Source organism: Chlorocebus sabaeus, chromosome 13 (assembly GCF_047675955.1).
Source record: "Chlorocebus sabaeus isolate Y175 chromosome 13, mChlSab1.0.hap1, whole genome shotgun sequence".
NCBI lineage: Eukaryota > Metazoa > Chordata > Mammalia > Primates > Cercopithecidae > Chlorocebus > Chlorocebus sabaeus.
The window spans coordinates 86,030,036-86,053,067 of record NC_132916.1 but is presented as its reverse complement, the minus strand read 5'-3'; the positions used below and the strand labels follow the sequence as shown (position 1 = coordinate 86,053,067).

Sequence of the window (23,032 nt, the reverse complement as noted above, 5' to 3'; positions counted from 1 at the left end):
ACCAAAAGAAAAAAGAAGAAAAAGAAATGAACAAAGCCTGCAAGAAGTATGGGATTATGTAAAAAGACCAAATCTACGTCTGATTGGGGTGCCTGAAAGTGAGGGGGAAAATGGAACCAAGTTGGAAAACACTCTTCAGGATATCATCCAGGAGAACTTCCCCAACCTAGTAGGGCAGGCCAACATTGAAATCCAGGAAATACAGAGAACGCCACAAAGATACTCCTCGAGAAGAGCAACTCCAAGACACATAATTGCCAGATTCACCAAAGTTGAAATGAAGGAAAAAATCTTAAGGGCAGCCAGAGAGAAAGGTCGGGTTACCCACAAAGGGAAGCCCATCAGACTAACAGCAGATCTCTCGGCAGAAACTCTTCAAGCCAGAAGAGAGTGGGGGCCAAATATTCAACATTCTTAAAGAAAAGAATTTTAAACCCAGAATTTTATATCCAGCCAAACTAAGTTTCATAAGTGAAGGAGAAATAAAATCCTTTACAGATAAGCAAATGCTTAGAGATTTTGTCACCACTAGGCCTGCCTTACAAGAGACCCTGAAGGAAGCACTAAACATGGAAAGGAACAACCGGTACCAGCCATTGCAAAAACATGCCAAAATGTAAAGACCATCAAGGCTAGGAAGAAACTGCATCAACTAACGAGCAAAATAACCAGTTAATATCATAATGGCAGGATCAAGTTCACACATAACAATCTTAACCTTAAATGTAAATGGACTAAATGCTCCAATTAAAAGACACAGACTGGCAAACTGGATAAAGAGTCAAGACCCATCAGTCTGCTGTATTCAGGAGACCCATCTCACACGCAGAGACATACATAGGCTCAAAATAAAGGGATGGAGGAAGATTTACCAAGCAAATGGAGAACAAAAAAAAGCGGGGGTTGCAATACTAGTCTCTGATTAAACAGACTTTAAACCATCAAAGATCAAAAGAGACAAAGAAGGCCATTACATAATGGTAAAGGGATCAATTCAACAGGAAGAGCTAACTATCCTAAATATATATGCACCCAATACAGGAGCACCCAGATTCATAAAGCAAGTCCTTAGAGACTTACAAAGAGACTTAGACTCCCATACAATAATAATGGGAGACTTCAACACTCCACTGTCAACATTAGACAGATCAACGAGACAGAAAGTTAACAAGGATATCCAGGAATTGAACTCATCTCTGCAGCAAGCAGACCTAATAGACATCTATAGAACTCTCCACCCCAAATCAACAGAATATACATTCTTCTCAGCACCACATCGTACTTACTCCAAAATTGACCACGTAATTGGAAGTAAAGCACTCCTCAGCAAATGTACAAGAACAGAAATTATAACAAACTGTCTCTCAGACCACAGTGCAATCAAATTAGAACTCAGGACTAAGAAACTCAATCAAAACCGCTCAACTACATGGAAACTGAACAACCTGCTCCTGAATGACTACTGGGTACATAACGAAATGAAGGCAGAAATAAAGATGTTCTTTGAAACCAATGAGAACAAAGATACAACATACCAGAATCTCTGGGACACATTTAAAGCAGTGTGTAGAGGGAAATTTATAGCACTAAATGCCCACAAGAGAAAGCAGGAAAGATCTAAAATTGACACTCTAACATCGCAATTAAAAGAACTAGAGAAGCAAGAGCAAACACATTCGAAAGCTAGCAGAAGGCAAGAAATAACTAAGATGAGAGCAGAACTGAAGGAGACAGAGACACAAAAAACCCTCCAAAAAAATCAATGAATCCAGGAGTTGGTTTTTTGAAAAGATCAACAAAATTGACAGACCACTAGCAAGACTAATAAAGAAGAAAAGAGAGAAGAATCAAATCGACGCAATTAAAAATGATAAAGCGGATATCACCACCGACCCCACAGAAATACAAACTACCATCAGAGAATACTATAAACACCTCTACGCAAATAAACTGGAAAATCTAGAAGAAATGGATAATTTCCTGGACACTTACACTCTTCCAAGACTAAACCAGGAAGAAGTTGAATCCCTGAATAGACCAATAGTAGGCTCTGAAATTGAGGCAATAATTAATAGCCTACCAACCAAAAAAAGTCCAGGACCAGATGGATTCACAGCTGAATTCTACCAGAGGTACAAGGAGGAGCTGGTACCATTCCTTCTGAAACTATTCCAATCAATAGAAAAAGAGGGAATCCTCCCTAACTCATTTTATGAGGCCAACATCATCCTGATACCAAAGCCTGGCAGAGACACAACAAAAAAAGAGAATTTTAGACCAATATCCCTGATGAACATCGATGCAAAAATCCTCAATAAAATACTGGCAAACCGGATTCAGCAGCACATCAAAAAGCTTATCCACCATGATCAAGTGGGCTTCATCCCTGGGATGCAAGGCTGGTTCAACATTCGCAAATCAATAAACATAATCCAGCATATAAACAGAACCAAAGACAAGAACCACATCATTATCTCAATAGATGCAGAAAAGGCTTTTGACAAAATTCAACAGCCCTTCATGCTAAAAACGCTCAATAAATTCGGTATTGATGGAACGTACCTCAAAATAATAAGAGCTATCTATGACAAACCCACAGCCAATATCATACTGAATGGGCAAAAACTGGAAAAATTCCCTTTGAAAACTGGCACAAGACAGGGATGCCCTCTCTCATCACTCCTATTCAACATAGTGTTGGAAGTTCTGGCTAGGGCAATCAGGCAAGAGAAAGAAATCAAGGGGATTCAGTTAGGAAAAGAAGAAGTCAAATTGTCCCTGTTTGCAGACGACATGATTGTATATTTAGAAAACCCCATTGTCTCAGCCCAAAATCTCCTTAAGCTGATAAGCAACTTCAGCAAAGTCTCAGGATACAAAATTAATGTGCAAAAATCACAAGCATTCTTATACACCAGTGACAGTCAAACAGAGAGCCAAATCAGGAATGAACTTCCATTCACAATTGCTTCAAAGAGAATAAAATACCTAGGAATCCAACTTACAAGGGAAGTAAAGGACCTCTTCAAGGAGAACTACAAACCACTGCTCAGTGAAATAAAAGAGGACACAAACAAATGGAAGAACATACCATGCTCATGGATAGGAAGAATCAATATCGTGAAAATGGCCATACTGCCCAAGGTAATTTATAGATTCAATGCCATCCCCATCAAGCTACCAATGAGCTTCTTCACAGAATTGGAAAAAACTGCTTTAAAGTTCATATGGAACCAAAAAAGAGCCCACATCTCCAAGACAATCCTAAGTCAAAAGAACAAAGCTGGAGGCATCACGCTACCTGACTTCAAACTATACTACAAGGCTACAGTAACCAAAACAGCATGGTACTGGTACCAAAACAGAGATATAGACCAATGGAACAGAACAGAGTCCTCAGAAATAATACCACACATCTACAGCCATCTGATCTTTGACAAACCTGAGAGAAACAAGAAATGGGGAAAGGATTCCCTATTTAATAAATGGTGCTGGGAAAATTGGCTAGCCATAAGTAGAAAGCTGAAACTGGATCCTTTCCTTACTCCTTATACGAAAATTAATTCAAGATGGATTAGAGACTTAAATGTTAGACCTAATACCATAAAAATCCTAGAGGAAAACCTAGGTAGTACCATTCAGGACATAGGCATGGGCAAAGACTTCATGTGTAAAACACCAAAAGCAACGGCAGCAAAAGCCAAAATTGACAAATGGGATCTCATTAAACTAAAGAGCTTCTGCACAGCAAAAGAAACTACCATCAGAGTGAACAGGCAACCTACAGAATGGGAGAAAATTTTTGCAATCTACTCATCTGACAAAGGGCTAATATCCAGAACCTACAAAGAACTCAAACAAATTTACAAGAAAAAACAACCCCATCAAAAAGTGGGCAAAGGATATGAACAGACACTTCTCAAAAGAAGACATTTATGCAGCCAACAGACACATGAAAAAATGCTCATCATCACTGGCCATCAGAGAAATGCAAATCAAAACCACAATGAGATACCATCTCACACCAGTTAGAATGGCGATCATTCAAAAGTCAGGAAACAACAGGTGCTGGAGAGGATGTGGAGAAATAGGAACACTTTTACACTGTTGGTGGGATTGTAAACTAGTTCAACCATTATGGAAAACAGTATGGCGATTCCTCAAGGATCTAGAACTAGATGTACCATATGACTCAGCCATCCCATTACTGGGTATATACCCAAAGGATTATAAATTATGCTGCTATAAAGACACATGCACGCGTATGTTTATTGCAGCACTATTCACAATAGCAAAGACTTGGAATCAACCCAAATGTCCATCAGTGACAGATTGGATTAAGAAAATGTGGCACATATACACCATGGAATACTATGCAGCCATAAAAAAGGATGAGTTTGTGTCCTTTGTAGGGACATGGATGCAGCTGGAAACCATCATTCTCAGCAAACTATCACAAGAACAGAAAACCAAACACCGCATGTTCTCACTCATAGGCGGGAACTGAACAATGAGATCACTTGGACTCGGGAAGGGGAACATCACACACCGGGGCCTATCATGGGGAGGGGGGAGGGGGGAGGGATTGCATTGGGAGTTATACCTGATGTAAATGACGAGTTGATGGGTGCAGCACACCAACATGGCACAAGTATACATATGTAGCAAACCTGCACGTTGTGCACATGTACCCTACAACTTGAAGTTTAATAATAATAAATAAATTTTAAAAAATTAAAAAAAAAACAAAAACAAAAACAAAAAAACAAACAAAAAAAAAAGAAAACAAGGCAATTTTTTAAAACTTAAAAACAATTTCTCTATAATCAGAGTGTGCCTGCTGCTGTGGCTGCTGCTGCCCCACAATCCTCTGACTCACATCTGACACAACTTCTGTGAAGCAGCAGGAGGAGACTGACACTCTCTAGAAGTTGTGAAAACCCAAGGAAGGGAGGTGAGACACCAAAAGGGTAACATTAAGTTGAAGGTGGCTAGCAGGACAGTTCAGTGGAGCACTTTAAGTTTTAAAAGCATCCGCCATATAGTAGACTACCCAGACTACCCAGGACATACTGTCAACAGCAGGTACATTAAGGAGGGAACCCATATTCCAACGCTCAGTAAGATAAAAAGGTTACAAAACTGAAAAGGACAGTTCGAGTTAATGTGTTCCAACAGACAAGTGATGCCTGCTGAAAATGAAAGCTGCTACTATAGAACTGTGTTTGTAAAAGTTATAGTCCTCTCGTAGTGGAAAGCCAAGACTGAGTTCAGCCACAACTTGACTAGCAAAGTATTTTTCTCTATTGTTTGATTTCTTCCCATTCACTCCATGATCTTTAGTGCACATAAAGGAATTATTTAGCACAAAAGCATCATGCATATTTTTTTCTAAACCAAATGGCCAGTGGTATATTTTGATCAACATCAAATGAAGATGGAGGTAGAAAATTTTAAATCTGGTGTTGTGAAAATGCCCATTTTCCTAATTAATGCTTGTGTCAATCAAGTTAATATTACACTGTTCTAGGAAATGTTTATTCTCTCACTCCTTATTTTAAAAAAATAAATCTTGAATACTTCCTTTGATCAGATATCTTAGATGTCTATTTCTGTCATCACTATGGTTTTATAACTTTGTCATCAAAGCTTTCTCAGAGACACGGTCTGGCTCTGTTGCCCAGGCTAGAATGCAGTCAGTGGCACTATCACAGCTCACTGCAGCCTCAAACTCCCGGACTTAAGCAATCCTCCTATCTCAACCTCCCAAGTAGCTGGACCACAGGTACAAGCCACTGCATCTATCATTAAAGTTTTATATTTTCTTAAATTAAATGACCCTGTTTAACTTTCCTTTAAGTCAAATATCTCGTGGTTTGAAACTCTTCCTACTAACAATACTGGTAGACAACACAAAGTTAAGGGTGGAAGGGACCTCAGAGAAATAAGAGCTTAATTCCTCTAGTTTCTAAACACAGGCAGAAATAGTAAATGATGAGCCAAAAATCTACCAAGCCAGTTTGTGGCAGAGTTGGTACCACAGCCCAGTGTTCCCACTCCTAGATTCTTTTCACTCCATGGCATATCATCAGCCTCCTTCAGAAGCTGGAAGATAAATGGATAGTTTCAGGCCAGGCATGGTGGCGCAAGCCTCTAGTCCCAGCACTTTGGGAGGCCAAAGCAAGAGGATCATTTGAGGCCAGGGCAACTTAGTGAGACCCTGTCCCATTGCGGGGGGTGGGGGGGGTGGGGAAAAGGTAGTTTCAAAAAAAAAAAGAGGCAAAATTTGCTTCTGCATATCATGAGTCTTCTAAAAACTACTGTTATGTTGAGACCTCTAACAGGTAAGATCTTTTCCCCATAAACTCAAAAGATAAATTTCCAAAACAGTGCTGAGAGCTAAAAATCAAAAGTGCATACCTGTCGTATTTGGTTGTAATATTTTGAAAACATTACTGACTGCACCTGAGAGGGAATGTGAGTAAAAATTCCTGAGAGATGCAGCACTGGCTTCCAAATGAATCTGTATGGACTCTGTGGAGGAAGGAGAAACCAGTGTTAGACTCTAAAGCAGTGCTATCCAACTGAACGTTCTGCAGTGATGAGAATGTTCTATAGCTGCATAGAATAACCACTAGTTATATATGAGGACTTGAAATGTGGCCACTGCAACTAAACTGGATTTTTGATTTCTTTAAATCTACATTTACATTTTAGTCGCTCTCTGTGGCTGCCTAGTGGCTATCATATAGGACAATAGAGACAAAAATATTTATAAAAATTCTCTACACATACTTAGACAGATGACCACATGTGTTACAAAATATTACAAATATCCACTGGTTTATCGACAAATTCTCATGAAGTAGAAAGGCTCATGTAAACTCAGTTACTTAATCTCCACCAACAAATTCCATGTTCCGTACTTTACAATTCAAGCAATGTTGTTATTGTTGCTTTGTCCTCTCTTAAAGTGAAAGAACTACAAAGAAAGTACAAGTGGCTCTCCATATCTGAGGGTTCCACATCTGTGGAATTCAACCAACTACAGATCAAAAATATTCAAAAATTTGAAAAAACAAAAAATAAAAATACAACAAAAATAATACAAATTTTAAAACAACAGGCTGGGCGCGGTGGCTCAAGCCTGTAATCCCAGCACTTTGGGAGGCCGAGACGGGCGGATCACAAGGTCAGGAGATCGAGACCATCCTGGCTAACACGGTGAAACCCCGTCTCTACTAAAAAATACAAAAAAAACTAGCCAGTAGTGGTGGCGGGCACCTGTAGTCCCAGCTACTCGGGAGGCTGAGGCAGAAGAATGGCGTAAACCCGGGAGGCGGAGCTTGCAGTGAGCCAAGATCCGACCACTGCACTCCAGCCTGGGTGACAGCGTGAGACTCCGTCTCGGGGGGGGGAAAGAAAAAAAAAAAAATTTTAAAACAACATACTACAACTATTTACATAGCATTTACATTGTATTAGGTATTATAAGTAATCCAGAGATGATTTGATGCATACATGGAGATGTGTGTAGGGTATATGAAAATACTATCCCATTTCATATAAGGGGCCTTAGCGTCCACATATGTTGGTGTCCCTGGGTGGGTGGGGGAGGGAGAGTCCTCGTATCAATCCCCCACAGATACCAAGGGACAACTCCAAGTGGGACAACATGGAGCACTGAAACTAAAATAAGATTAGAATCTTATATACTTTTAGAAGAAATGCATTTATCAAAACTAATACCTTTCCCAGATAGAATGGTTCTGCAGCAGCAGTACAGCACAAAAAGCAGATGTTCAAAACTAAAAAGTAAAATAATACAGTATGCTTTCCTTTTGAATTTGTTAGGAAGGTGAATATGTCCTGAAATGCTAAGGATAACATGGAAACAAAAGTTTATCTTGTGACACATCTACAGGCAGACTTGCTCCTCAACAGTAATGCTAGGCCACGAATTTCTTCCTAGGAGATCTCCCAAATGTAATTTTAACAGTGTAGTCACAGATTAACACAGCTGCTGAGGCACTTAAATAGCATAAATGTATATAAATCACATCACTGGACAAATTAAGCTGTTCTACTCACCAAGCCCCTGCGGTATATTCTTGGCTAAATGATAAAGCCATTTAACTCTGAGCATCCAATCCTGATTGGTTGCTCTTTCTATGAGCAATTTAACAGCCATGGCCAAAACATCTGGTTCATCGATCCAGTAAGTATGCACTTCGACTGCATTGAATTTCAGGTTTTCAGGGCTGGAGGACTGCATAATTTTCTCTAAGTCTTGCAAGGTAAGAGGCTGACTCCTGAAATTCATTTAAATGAACAAACTCAGTACTACAATAACCTTTTATTTCACATTCCAAATAACTGAGAAAACCCCTTTCACAAATATTGGATCAAAGGTAAGAGAAAAAAGGTGAGTCTCCCACAGAGGAAGAAAGGTAAAACATACCTAATAAATAATAAATAGTGAGTGATATCACAATGAACAATAAAACTATGACAGCTGCATAATAAATGGTCACAGAATGCTCCAGTTAAATACATTGTATCTTGACCATTTCCAGCAAAAACAAAAACCAGCCAAGAAACCAGAGACACAAGATGAAGGCTCCACTGACCTTGTCCAGCTGCTGGTTTTCATGCTCATCCTGTTGAGACAATATGCTAAGATCTGTCCATCACTTCGGACTGTAGACAGGTGAGAATCTTCAGTAGCAAAGAGCGCTGAGGGCACAGAATCTGGCCACAGTCCCATGCCAAGAATGGAGTCTCCCCAGGTTTCATGTGCTCGCAGAGAAGAAACATGTTTCTCCAGTAAAGCCTGTACAAGCTGGTAGGAGACAAAAACACAATACAGTGGTACCAACATAAAAGTGATGTTCGCCAAAAAACAGCAAAGTAATAATATTCCATGTGACCACCTCACAACAACCTGTAATACACTCTTCAATGAAAAACACAAGTTAAATTCTACTTTGCCTGATGACATGTAAGTTTCAAAAAAAAAAGAGGAATATTTATAGTCGAGCTATTTTCCAGAGAAGTACCTGGATACCAGATCTCTATTTAAGCAAACTGCGGAGGTCAACTCTCTCAGGTCACTGGGTTGCCACCTTTAAAATTTCCTTGTACTGAATAATGTAGGGTATTACAACTTAGAAACATTCTGCAATACTTCACAGTACCTTCCGGTTTGCTGGTGAATGCTGGGAACAGACATATACTTCCCAGCATGCTTCAGAAAAGGCTCTGTCTAAACTCAGCCCTCGCTGCAGGTACTGGACAATTAGTACGGCTGTCCGGATTAGAGTTGATACAGAAGATGTTGGAGAACCTATTAAAAAAAATTGCCATCTATAAACAATAGTCTTTAAAATCTCCAATGAAAATGGATAAATTCTGTCCTTCTATCAAACCTCCTTCCACTCAGCCCCACCCAAATACTTACTTTACAAAACCTTCTAATCTAAGTAGACTCTAGAGCCCCCAAGGGCACAATGGACCCGTAGGAACCTATGTATTCCTATCTCCCCTGTTTCTCTCTGGCTGTCTGCAGTTTATTATGGAGGACTCATTTATAGATGTGATAAAGCCTGGTCACATATATCCTTAATCTAATGCTGACACACAATGAAGGTGGCAAGTTGAGTGTAACCTCATAAAAGACCATGGGATTTGAAATCCAACAGACCCATTTGCAAATTCCAGTTGTTACTATTAACTGATAAATTACTCAAACTCTGAGTCTTTTCTGGAAAATGAAAACATATGCCTTGCAGAACTAATGTAAAGATTGAATAAACAATCTGCATGGTACCTAACACAGAGTAGTTAACCAACAAGCAATACTCCATTTATTATCTCGCTCCTTTTTGTGTAATTGAACATTTAGAAAAAGTAACACCCGTCTGCTTTAAATAACTCAGTTTCCTCTTTATTCCAACTTCAAGAGGCTGTTGATGACCCTGGAGAAATGATGGGCAAACTTCATAAACCTCAGTGCGTAAAGCAGAATTACTCAAGGGTTAGCCTCTGCTTACTCGCATCAGAATGACATAGGAAGCGTCTTTGAGATACTGATTCCTGTGCCTCACCCTGCCCTGCTAAACCCAATCTCTTGGGGTGCCTGGAAATCCACATTTTTAACAAGTTTTCCTGATAATTTCTATATACATTAAATGTAAGAAATCTTTGACTAGCAGTCCAATGGAATAACATAAATTTCTTGAAGACTAAACTCTGCAAAGGCCCAAAAGTCAAGCACCTCACCTACAACAGTGTTCCGGGTCTGTGTGTGTAGAGCCAAGAGGATGTCACATACACTGTTCCCCACCAATCCAAGGCTGTGCAGCAGAACTTTCAAATCCAGGTTGTCTGGGGTGCTCACATCCCCTTCCCCTGAAATGTAGATTTCGAGTCCACGATTCCTCATAGCTCGGGATATATCTCCATGAACAGGATCCATCGAGAGGAAAAGTCTAGAAAAATAGCAATTCAAAGAAAAAAACTATTTTAAATCCCAGTGCAACCAAAGGTGTAGCTCAGCATCAAACAGTGAGGGCAAATCCTACGTGACTCATTGTCACAGAATTCACATCAAGGATCTTTTATTTCTAGTATGCATCAATATAGCGAAAGATTTTCTCTAAAACTACTTTCCTAAGTTACTGTGTATGATATATATCCAGTGTACCTTTACTATTGAGAACTCTAAAAATTTAACCTTCAGATATTCCCCAAAGTAGGCTGTATTAATTCATTATTTCAACTCAACCTACAGACGGCAGAACAGGAAGCAAGTGTAGTCTCCTGAAACAACTGACCTCATATATTGAATGCCCATCAACATCTTCATCTAGTTTATGATGTCTGAACTTTACTTTCATACACCTCTCATTTATGTCTGAAAGCAAACAGCTGATTCCCTGTAGACTCTCCCCAAATTAAACCTGCTCCTTTACCAATGAATGGCAACCCTTTCTCAATGAATGGTAACCCCATTTACCCAGTTACTCAAGCCAAAAACATAGGTGTCATCCTTGATGCTTCTTTTCTCAACCCACATGTCCATTAGCAAATCAACTCATCAAACCACCCTCATCTAAGCCACTGTGATGTGTTAACTAAATTACTGCAAAAGGATTGTGACTGGTATCTCTGCTTCCCACCTTTGTCACCAATGCAAGGCAAGGACCTTGCTCCTCTTGTTTATGCTATGTTCCCACAGCCCAGCAGTGCCTGGCAAATAGTAAAGCCTCAGTAAGCATTTGTTAAGTGAATTAATAAATGGGTGAACTTCCCCATGATTCAGTTTATAAATAAAATATAGAAGGAAGTCCTACTGAACATCTACCTCTGCTACTGAGGCTGTCAGATTCTGAGGCAGAAATGTAAGAGATATAAATACCTGAAATTGGGATTTGGTGTTATCGTGGGAGTGGATCCATCTATCATTCCTCTCTCACTAATAGTGAGGACACCTCCAGGTTCAAGCAAAGCATTCAAACGATCCAACACTGATGGGCTGCAGAGACAGAATTCAGATGGTGGATAGGTTAACATGCTGCATTGACTCTTCTTTCCTTCCATGCACGGGGCTCCAAATGCTTTTGACTCACATTTCCTTTTGGCACAATCACTCACCCAGATACAATAGTTATCTCTCCAAAGTAGATTCCCCATTGATTTCCCTTCTCACTTCCCTAGGCACATAGCCCAGGGCCTTATACACAGTAAAACATAAGATATTTTTGAATAAATGAAATTAAAGATAATGATAAGCTCCTTCCACTATAACCTTTTCACTTTTGCCTTTCCTGCCCCCCATCCCTCCACATTATCAAATCCATTTAAGGTGGCTGGATTTTAATTTGTAACATGAAGAAATAGCCATAATCTAACTTGCAGTAGCTTCTATGTTAACTGTATATGTACAATAGTTTCACACTTGTCCTTTGCCTTACTGTAAGATCAAGAATGATACGTGGTTGAATCGCTGTGTCACTGATGGCCATTTAATAAATGCCTGCCCTGTGTCAGACCCTGCATTAGAAAAAACTGCACTGAAGAAACCCTAACAAAAGACTTCTGATATTAAATTAAAAGGCCTAACTCAAAGGACATTGGTTCAGCTCAAAATTATCATACAGAGCTGAAATCTTATAGCTATCTGATGACAAACTACAACTGTTCACCATAGGGAGAAGTCTATAGACTATGGCTGAGGGTGCCTACATAATTAAGAAAAATAGTAGCTTCAAAATACCAGCACTTCTATCTGGGTTTCTACTTTGACAAACATATCCCAAATTTCAAGCTGGACCACTGATGATTAGGCATAAGGTTCTTACTTGCAGAAGTTAACATTGTCCATCAGAAGCCAGTCTCCAGACTTCAGGGCCTGAACCAACATGCTGTCAACCCATTCAAATGTGCCACGGCTACGGCCACTGGCTGACTGTGTAAGCTTCACACCAAAGCTTCGGAACTCTTCAACAAGTTTGGCAAACTCTGAAATGTCACAGGGAAGAATCACCATCCACAGCACTTAACTTCAAACCAAGAATTAAGTTTATGAAAAGGAAGCTTGATACTTCTAGCTGAGGTTTTTAAGATTTCATAATAGAATAAATAGAAGAATGTTTTGCTTCTGTTTATACACAGATAAGAAAGTTAAGTTTAAGACAGAAAATACTTCTTAATGGTTCTCTGTATTAATAGCTACTCAGGGTTGACTATACGGTGATAGAGGTGGCAAATGATTTTTCTGTATTATGGTTTCTCAAATGGCAAAAGGAGGATGTTTCCCACCTATCAGTGCATTTATACTAAATGAAAGTGCTATAACTTCACACAGTGCAAACTGCGCTTCCTTTATAATGAGCATATCATATGATTATAGTAGTAACTGGTAATTACTAGACAAATGCTTTATACCTTATATAGCCCTTCCCTGGAAAATTTTCAAATGATCTTTTCGGTTAGAAACTGTTTTATGACTATTTTTCATATCACAAGGTAATACACATTGGATTTCTACTTCAAAAGATGAGGGAGTAACAAGGTTTAGACTTAACATACCATAGCCCAACCACTTGCCAACTATAAAACTGTAGGCAAGTAATTCTACTTGCCTACACTCACATGAACACTCACATCCTCATCTATTAGATGTAGATAATCCTTCCTATAATGCAGTGTTGTCACGGTGATTAAAAGTACATATATTCAGTATAGTGTTTACAACAGAAATTCTTAACTCAATAATGAGTTTTACAACACCCATTTAAAAATACATGACACATGACTCCATCAGATATCTTTTATAATTAGAGTGAATGAGTAAAGGATTTCAAGTTCAAATGGCAGGCTTAAAGTGAGAAATGACGGATCAACAATGAAGAAAGTAAATGAGTGGCCCACCGCCACAGATAAACGTTTGCTGGCCTAGAAGTGGGATGTCTGATTTCTTCAGCCATAAGGAATCAACACTTTGTAATCAGTTACATGCAGGCTTTGGAAATAAAGAAAGACAAGCATAGTGACAGACACAACCTATGGGCCTTTAGGTTGAATCCTCCCTAAGAGCATGCTCACTACCACTCTGAAAGTGGCACCACAAAATCAGAGAAGTTTCCACGTTAATTGAATGGCATACAGAATGATGTATTTCCTCCATCTCCACATAAATGAATAAACACATCCTATGAATTCAGACTCCTATTCTTCAGTTTAAAATGCTCTCTCTCCTGAAAAATTACTGAGTAAAAAAACAGCCGATAACAATAAAAGTTTTACATGCTGTTTTATCATTATAGGTGATTACACACAAAATAAACCACAAAGCATGGTAACCAATTTTTTTCCAATTTGATTTTTCATGATCAACTATTCTGAATACTTTACCTCAGCTTCATTTTACTTTCTAGGCCAAACTTTCCCACAAGTTCTGATCGTTAATAATTATTAAATTAATACAAAACATTTGTAAATCTGTTACATGTAAATGGACACAATATAAGCAATGATAAGTGCCTGATACAGAGATCCAAATATACATACCTGCCTTCGAGTATGAGTTTATTTTATTGTTGAGTCGCTGCATAAGCAATAACACTGCTTCCAGTTTGTTGACAATCTCCATCGTGATAGCTTTACCACCTTCTCCAAGACACTTAGGCTTGTATGTCAGAAGGAAATGACTCCAGGCTCGCAGCACTACTTCTGCATCATCAGCACTGATAAGGAGGCTATCCCTTAACAGTGCCCTTACAGTACCCTCCACCTTCTCTAGCAGCTGCCTCCAAGGTCGTATAAGATCAACCTGTAATTTCCAGAGGACATGAACTCATCATAGGGTCAGAGAATACCCTATGGTCAGAGTTGGTCAACACCAACTCAGAAGACCCTCAGTCAGATCACGGGGTTTATTACACTTTGCCAAAAAATATAAAGGCAGACTGGTTACCTGCTCAAATCCACCCAGCAGCTCAGTAGTATCCATTGCACTGTTCATAGCCATGATCTTTAATGTGTGGCCAGTAAGGTGTGCCAGAAGCTGGACCAGGCTGGTCTTGCCCACAGAAGCTGGCCCGACCAGGATGACCATCCAGCTCATTTGCACACTCTTCATGATTGACTCCAGGGGCTGGAATGACTGGTGCAGGAGCAACAGGGGATGGCGGGATGGGTGAGGAACACAGCTCCCACGGGAAAGGACCGAGTAGCCCAACTGAAATGACATGCCAGTGAGATTTCACAAGCGTGCCTGGTAGTGGGAGCAGAAGAAACCATTAAAAAAAAGCCAAAGGATAAAGGATTATTCTAGTCTCCTTACCTGAACATCATAGGGGGTGATACGAAATAGTCTGGTTCCCATGTATGGGTTGGAATTTGAACCAAACACATCCTTGAATACAGCAATGACCTAAAGGAAGAAGACAGTGCAATAAAACACAAATCACTCCACCTAATTCTTAGGCAAACTTGCTAGAAAACAAGCACAGTGATAAGAGTCACCATTCTAAAAACACTGGCCACAATTCCCTTATCCTTTTGAATTTTCTCTTATAAAAGGGATCGAATGCATTTATTTAATTCTTTGGAATGAAAGTAAATTTGAGATTGAGAACATAGCAGTCATATTCCAAACTATCTGAGATTCCAGTGAGAATGCACCATAAATTAAACTGAAGCCATGGACGCTGTAATACTGAAATCTAGAGACAAAAAAGACCTGTTTGCTTTCGTCATTGAAGATACTACCTAAAAAGAAGACAGAACGGTAATACAAAGATTATAAAGAAAAACGACCACTCAATAACCATCTTCTATGTACCAAACACTGTATTAAGTACTTTGGTAGATTATTTCTGATCTTTATACCCATGCAAAATAGTTATCATGTCCATTTTATATAGATAACAGCACTCACAAGAGTTATAGAATTTGCCCATGGTTAGTGACCGATTTTAAATCTAAGCCAGTCAGCCTCCAAAAACATGTTATACCTCCAAACATTTATGTAGATACGAAAACCAAATTTATTCCTCTAATCAATTATTTACATTGTTATCCTTTCGTTAGCAGTAATGCTATTAGAAAATGTTTCGTTAACTCTCTTTGATTTTGGTTCTCTAAAAAATCTAAGAGTAATGGTGAAGGGGGATAGAGGTATATAAAAAACATTAATTTAGCCCATAAAAGTAGGGAAAATTAGAGCCAGAAAAAAAAAAAAGCATACAAAATAGTATTTCTAAAAAGCATCAATACTCATACAATTGAATACTGCAATGAAGTTAGAAAATAAAAATAATATAGATAAAATAATAATCAGTGTCAAACAATGGACTGTGAGACTAAAAGCAGCATAGGAAAGTGTTTCTGTCACCCACCTATAAGTACAGGTGATATATGACCTCATGTTCCACACTAAAGCATACAACCTCCAACCCCTGATGTTCTACCAGAGGGTTAAAATTACAAATATTGCTACTGGGGAGGCTGAGGGTAGGAGAATCATTTGAACCCAGGTTGCAGTGAGCCAAGATCACACCATTGTACTCTAGCCTGGGTGACAGAGAAAGACTCTGTCTCAAAAAAAATTCCCAATCTAGCTTTTCAGTTTAGCTTTATAAAATCAAAATTCAATTCAACTGGACTCTTCTAGCTTTTACAGACTTTATCCTTCTATGATATTATTTTTCTTGACCTTGTCTCCCCAGCTAGAAAACACCTATAAGGTCCATTACAATAACCCTGAATCGGAAGAGTGATGGAAAACTTCCACATACCACAGTGACCCAGCACCTGACGAATCAATCATTCAACAACTGGCACATGTTTTGGTCATAATATACTATAATAAGTGGATGAAGAAATTAAAATACTAGCTGATTATGTGAATTATATAACAATAAAGCTATTAAAAACTACTAAGACTTTCTCCTAATCGAATGATTGAAAGTCACCTACATATGATAAATGAGTTATGTGTAATTAGTTTCTGAATACCACACTAAAGAAGATCTGGGTGGCCGGGAACAGTGGCTCACTCCACTTGTAATCACAGCACTTTGGGAGACCGAGGCAGCAAGATTGCTTGAGCCCAGGAGTATGAGACCAGCCTGGACAACACGGCAAGACCACATCTCTATTAAAAGTAAAAACAAATTAGCCAGGCCATGGTGGCATGTGCCTATAGTCCCAGCTTATCAGTGGGCTGGGGTGGGAGGATCCCTTGAGCCTAGGAGGTCTAGGCTCCATTGAGCCGGCATTGTGCCACTGCATTCCAGCCTAGACAACAAAGTGAGACCCTGCCTCAAAAAAATAAGAACAAACAGAATGGGTAGCAGAATGAAAGGGCTGTGAAAGTCATGTGTGCTGTGGGCCAGCCACATCTTCACATTTCAACAAGGAGGTTACTGCTTCTAGTGTAGGCATCTATGTATCTATTCCTTTATTTTCAAACAGTGAAGTTTACTAGAAGGAAAGAGCAGACAAACTGGAGAGGGCCTAAACTGGAAAGCTGGCTCTGCTACCTGTGACACTGCATAACTTTCAGCCTTGGATCTTCACCTATAAGATGGCACGACAGCACCTCCTGCCTACAGCTATTATGCACATTCAGCGAGACAGAATTTTAAATACCACAAACTAAAATGCACACATTATTACAACTCCTTACAGTAGGAATTCTAGTTTTACAAACAGGTATTTTTATTTTCACTTAAACGCAGAATATTCTCCCTTTACATGATTACACTTTCTAGATAAAATGCTTTGTAATTTGACATTTATTTAAAAACAAAACAAAACAGAAAACCTTCCTCTTCTACTGAGTATCGCCTGTCTGCCTCCTCCTGCTTCTCACCTTGGTGCTTGTAAAGATGATGAAGACTTAGTTTTTTATTACTGGAAGGCAATACTGCTTTAAGGTTTGTGATCATGGGGATTAGGATAGATAAGCAAATTATGTCCTCTAAAGCAAGCTACTCTATATAGCGAGACTGCAAGGTAGGAGAACGTTTAGTCTGTTCTTTTAACTTTTAAATTTTGAAGCAGCTTTAACAGGCTTGCTAGCTGGGCGTGGTGGCTCACGCCTGTAATCTCAGCACTTTGGGAGGCTGAGGCAGGTGGATCACCTGAGTTCAGGAGTAGAGACCTGCCTGACCAACATGATGAAACCCCGTTTCTACTAAATACAAAAAAATTAGCTGGACCTGGTGGCTCATACCTGTAATCCCAGCTACTTTGGAGGCTAAGGCAGGAGAATCACTTGAACCTGGGAGGCAAGGTTGCAGCAAGCCAAGATTGCACCATTGCACTCCAGCCTGGGCAACAAGAGTGAAACTCAGTCTCAAAAAAAAACAGGCTTGCTATTAGTGTGAGTATGTCCTTTCTCACCCACAGGAAATCAACTTTCAGATGGAAAGAAATACAAATACCAAGTGTGAAACTCACCTTTTTTTTGTCTTCTTCGGTTCTCATTCTTTCACCATAGACCAAAAACACATGCTGACCAGGATCATAACACCCAGGGGACTGGTCAACCAGCATCAACTGACACCAGCGGAAAAGATCCCGGAGGTTGAATTCCCAGGGTCCTCCTTTTTGCCCCCACTTCTTCTCAACAGTCACTTCATGATCAATCTAGAAAGAAAACATCCTGATTGGGAAACATGCCCTGCTTGCTACTAGGCACTGCATTAAGTACTAGGAATGTACTACAAAAGCATACATAATCTGAAACAAAAATTAACAGGCTTGATTCAGATGCCTCTTTCTCAAGACTTCCAAATGCCTGGCATATCCTCTAAGCATTAACACTAGTAGTCACAATACAGAAATGAATTACTGGATGCCTCCACTATGTAGTGTGCCTTCCACTAGAAACCTGTAGAATTCAAAGTAATTTTAGTTAGAGATCCTGATAATTTGGTAGAACCCTATGTTGAAAAAATGCTTGTTCAAATACAGTCAGAAAAAACAGAAACCAATACATGTAGGTACTTACTTGGTTATTGAAAGCAACCATTTTCTTAACAATATTTTTCTCAATGGCTGGAAACAAAGTACTGGCAATGAACTCCATGTCAATTACTGTAAGAGGATCAACGAAGACCTAGAAATCCAAAAATAACATGAAGAAATGCCTCTGTTTCTCTTTAACACTAGAAATGACTCCATGTCTTATTATGTAAAATCTTTAACACCAAGTAACAATACATGAGAAAGATAATTTTCAGTTATAGAAATTTCTTTTTTGTGCTTTGAGAATAAAGAATCACAAAATCGGCCGGGCACGGTGGCTCAAGCCTGTAATCCCAGCACTTTGGGAGGCCGAGACGGGTGGATCACGAGGTCAGGAGATCGAGACCATTGTGGCTAACAAGGTGAAACCCCGTCTCTACTAAAAAATACAAAAAACTAGCCAGGCGAGGTGGCGGGCGCCTGTAGTCCCATCTACTCGGGAGTCTGAGGCAGGAGAATGGCGTAAACCCGGGAGGCGGAGCTTGCAGTGAGCTGAGATCCGTCCACTGCACTCCAGCCTGGGCGACAGAGTGAGACTCTGTATCAAAAAAAAAAAAAAAAAAAAAAAATCACAAAATCTTCTAAACACAGCAGAGTAGAGGTTTTGCTTTTAAGGTCTATTCTAGTGAATTAAAGAAAAAAAGAGGCCCAGCGTGGTGGCGCACACCTGTAGTCCCAGCACTTTGGGAGGCCAAGGCGGGTGGATCATGAGGTCAAGAGATCGAGACCATCCCAACTAGAACAATGAAACCCTGTCTTCACTAAAAATACAAAAATTAGCTGGGCACAGTGGCATGCGCCTGTGGTCTCGGCTACTCAGGAGGCTGAGGCAGGAGAATAGCTTGCTCCTGGGAGGAGGCGACTGCAGCGAGCAGAGATCACGCCACTGCACTCCAGCCTGGGAGACAGAGCAAGACTCCATCCCAAAAAAAAAAAAAAAAAAGATGTTATTAAAAATTTCCTATGTATAATGTAAAATGCTTTTAAATCTGGGTGGTAGATATGAGTATTCACTATAAAAGTGAAAGTTTTCTCAATAAAACATTCTTCCTTTTTGGAGATGGAGTCTCGTCCTATTGCCAAGGCTGGAGTACAATGGCACGATCTCAGCTCACTGCAACCTCTATCTCCCAGGTTCAAGCGATTCTGCTGCCTCAGCCTCCCGAGTAGCTGGGATTACAGGCACCCGCCACCACACCCGGCTAATTTTTGTATTTTTAATAGAGACGGGGTTTCGCCATATTGGCCAGGCTGGTCTTGAACTCTTGACCTCAGGTGATCCACCTGCCTTGGCCTCCCAAAGTGCTGGGATTACAGGCATAAGCCACCACGCCCAGCCAATAAAACATTCTTAAAATACACTCAGCCAATTCTTAATCATAAGGGACAGTGACACTAAAGAAATCTAGAGGCATTTCCAAACCTCTGGATTGGCCAAACTCTGAAGAACTTATGTTAAAACAAGTAAGCATACACATACACAGGTAACCTTCTGCAAGTAAGAATAAAGGCATAAGATACCAAAATGCTAATAATGACTGAATGGGGAATAGTGGATTTTTATTCTTCATGGTAGTTTTCTGTTCCTTCTTACTTTTCTTTAGTTAAAATGCATTATTTTCAGTGAAAATTTTTCTTATATATTTCAATAGATCAGAGGGACAACTGAAAAGGTCCAAGATTGGACTTCATCCCAGAGTGCAGTAACAGAATCCTGAAGAGGCTGGGGACCTTACTTTCTTCCAGCTGATAACACATCCAGTCTTCCGGGGCAAAAGATGAAGGACAGAAGCAATGATGGGAATCAGTCACATTAATATTGATCATATAAGGACAAGAAAGAGGATTGTTAAGCTGATCCTGTCTAATTCTCACAGTGAACATCCTTAAAGGCTTCATAATAGTAGTCTTATCCCCTCACAGTCTATATTTGGTCTCTATGGCAACAGCAAATCTTACCTGAGTGAATCTGTTAAGGAAAGACCTGGGCAAGCCTTTCCTCCCACCTCCTTGTCTAAAGGGATTCTGACACCCAAAAATCTTCGTCTTTTCATGCTGCACTTGAAAGCTCATTCCTAACTCAGGTACATAGATTTCTCCTCGGTGGTCAAAACAAGCATTGAGTCCTTCCAATACAGACTGAGAAGCCAGGTTAAGCTATTTAAAGAAGAAAGTGCATATATTTGTCTCAAATATGTTGTACAACTGAAACAAAAAGCAGGGAATAATATGAAGCAAAAAAAGCTAGAGTTATCTTCAGAAAGGGAATTTCAAACAATATTGATAACCTTCTATATTTTAGGCTGAGTTATGAGTTGGTTTGTCTTCATTCTATTATTTTGTTTTTGAGACAGGATTTCACTCTGTCACCCAGGTTGGAGTGCAGTGGCACAATCACAGCTCACTGCAACCTCCACCTCCAGGGCTCAAGAGATCCTCTACCTCAGCCCACTGCATAGCTGTGGCCACAGGTGTGCACCACCACACCCAGTTAATTCTGTTTTTTTTTTTTTTGGTAGAGCCAAGGTCTCGCTATGTTGTCCAGGATGGTCTCAAACTCCTGGGCTCAAGTAATTCTCCATCCTTTGTTTCCCAATGTTAGAATTACAGGCATGAGCCACTGTACCTGGTCCAATTCTATTATTCTTTATTTCCCATGTACGTTAAAGAGATTTTGGCTGGTATCTTACATAGATACACACACACACACACACACACATCAATAATGTTTACACTGAATAAATGCTCAAATTAAATTTTAAAGTTAAAAATCTTCTCAAAAGTTAAACTGTATCAATTATACATACCTATATTAACCTACTCTGTAAGTAATAACTTGCAGAAAACCTTGCCAATAAACAGATATTTCATTTTCGCAATGAGTTTTTAATATGTGTAACAGAAATTAGCCAGGCATGGTGGCTCACGCTTGTAATCCCAGCACTTTAGAAGGCCAAGGCAGGTGGATCACTTAAGGCCAGGAGTTCAAGACCAGCCGGGCCAACATGGCAAAACCTTGTCTCTACTAAAAATACAAAACTTAGGCATTGTGGCGCATGCCTGCAATCCCAGTTACTCAAGTGGCTGAGGCAGGAGATTCACGATTCACGTGAACCTGGGAGGAGGTTACAGTGAGCTGAGAACCCACCACTGAGTGTAACACTAATTGTAGAGAATAGATAAGGTTTGCTAACTTTTTAAATACTTTCCCATCTCAAACACTGAACAAAATATCCAACGGGTTTCAAAGTCAGGATATAAAAGGAGTCACTACAGCTGATTTCCACCGATTTTGTAAACAAGAACAATTACAAGGGGCTCTTGGGCCAGGATGAAAAGAGCTGAATGTAGGTCTTCAGATGCGCAGTTCAGAGCTCAGGGACAAAAAGCATGTGTGGTTTGTTGGTAACACAGAAAAAGGAGATTGGGAAAATACAAGTTAATAAAATGCAAATGGACAAAAATCAGAGCATACTATATTAGAATTTCAAGTGTCATGTTTACATATGCACCACAAAGCACAAACAGCTCTGTATATTCCCAAACAGAAGGCCGCTGTTAAGTGTGTTTATAAATCTAGAATGTCTTGTAGTCCCTGAATGCAATTCCACTAAATACGCAATTCCACTAAATACTAAGTATGGTCAGCAGCCTTCAGCTTTAAAACTAGGCTTTCTCTTTTCCTGGCTAATACATATTCTATCAGACAACTTGTTTAAAAAAAAAAATCTGCTCACGCCTGTAATCCCAGCACTTTGGGAGGCCGAGGTGGGCAGATCACAAGGTCAGGAGATCGAGACCACAGTGAAACCCCATCTCTACTAAAAATACAAAAAATTAGCCGGGCGCGGTGGCGGGCGCCTGTAGTCCCAGCTACTCAGGAGGCTGAGGCAGGAGAATGGCGTGAACCCGGGAGGCGGAGCTTGCAGTGAGCCGAGATCGCGCCACTGCACTCCAGCCTGGGGGACAGAGCAAGACTCCGTCTCAAAAAAAAAAAAAAAAAAAAAATCTGAAAAAAGGAAAAAAATTCCCCTTCCTTGTTATCCCAAGAATAAAAGGCAGAAAGCAGCTCAGCAGACAGAAGTCCTGCAGCACCCTCTCTGATGACTAGACCCAGGAATCTGAGCCTGGGGGACCTGTTGCAACCTGTGTCCAAAGTCTCACCTGTGACATGTACATCACTCTAATCATTTCAGCTCCACAAATACTTCTAGCCTTTTCCTGAATATTGTATACCCCCAACTGACCCAGCTCCAGATCTCTAGCTGTCAGAGATTCAGTATTTATCATGTCTCATGCTCTGCTCTTTCTTCTGATAATTTCCCAATATGCACATGTAACTGATCGTTTCTTCATTTTGGTAGGTCATTTTGCATGTCTTTTCTTAGTCTCTCTGGTGCACTAATAAAACATGAAGTGGTTGACACTACTTGTAAAATGCCTCTAAAATAAATGCAAAAACAGCAAGCCTGTCAGAGACTAAACTAGT

At 39.9% G+C, this 23,032-nt stretch overlaps 1 protein-coding gene across 2 annotated transcripts in view; it reads right to left on the bottom strand.

Moving 5' to 3' along the window:
- The window catches only part of MDN1 (midasin AAA ATPase 1), a 185,073-nt gene that overhangs the window by 70,855 nt on the left and 91,186 nt on the right, over nucleotides 1-23,032 (bottom strand). For both annotated transcript variants that reach the window (XM_073022587.1, XM_038002256.2), the window contains exons 38-50: nucleotides 20,503-20,700; nucleotides 18,527-18,634; nucleotides 17,974-18,162; nucleotides 14,849-14,938; nucleotides 14,480-14,743; nucleotides 14,074-14,335; nucleotides 12,363-12,522; nucleotides 11,420-11,536; nucleotides 10,282-10,490; nucleotides 9,198-9,346; nucleotides 8,631-8,842; nucleotides 8,092-8,312; nucleotides 6,421-6,534 (exon numbers count right to left, since the gene is read on the bottom strand). In XM_073022587.1, coding sequence (XP_072878688.1) covers nucleotides 6,421-6,534; nucleotides 8,092-8,312; nucleotides 8,631-8,842; nucleotides 9,198-9,346; nucleotides 10,282-10,490; nucleotides 11,420-11,536; nucleotides 12,363-12,522; nucleotides 14,074-14,335; nucleotides 14,480-14,743; nucleotides 14,849-14,938; nucleotides 17,974-18,162; nucleotides 18,527-18,634; nucleotides 20,503-20,700 — 2,293 coding nt within the window. The remainder of the gene's footprint in view (nucleotides 1-6,420; nucleotides 6,535-8,091; nucleotides 8,313-8,630; nucleotides 8,843-9,197; nucleotides 9,347-10,281; nucleotides 10,491-11,419; nucleotides 11,537-12,362; nucleotides 12,523-14,073; nucleotides 14,336-14,479; nucleotides 14,744-14,848; nucleotides 14,939-17,973; nucleotides 18,163-18,526; nucleotides 18,635-20,502; nucleotides 20,701-23,032) is intronic.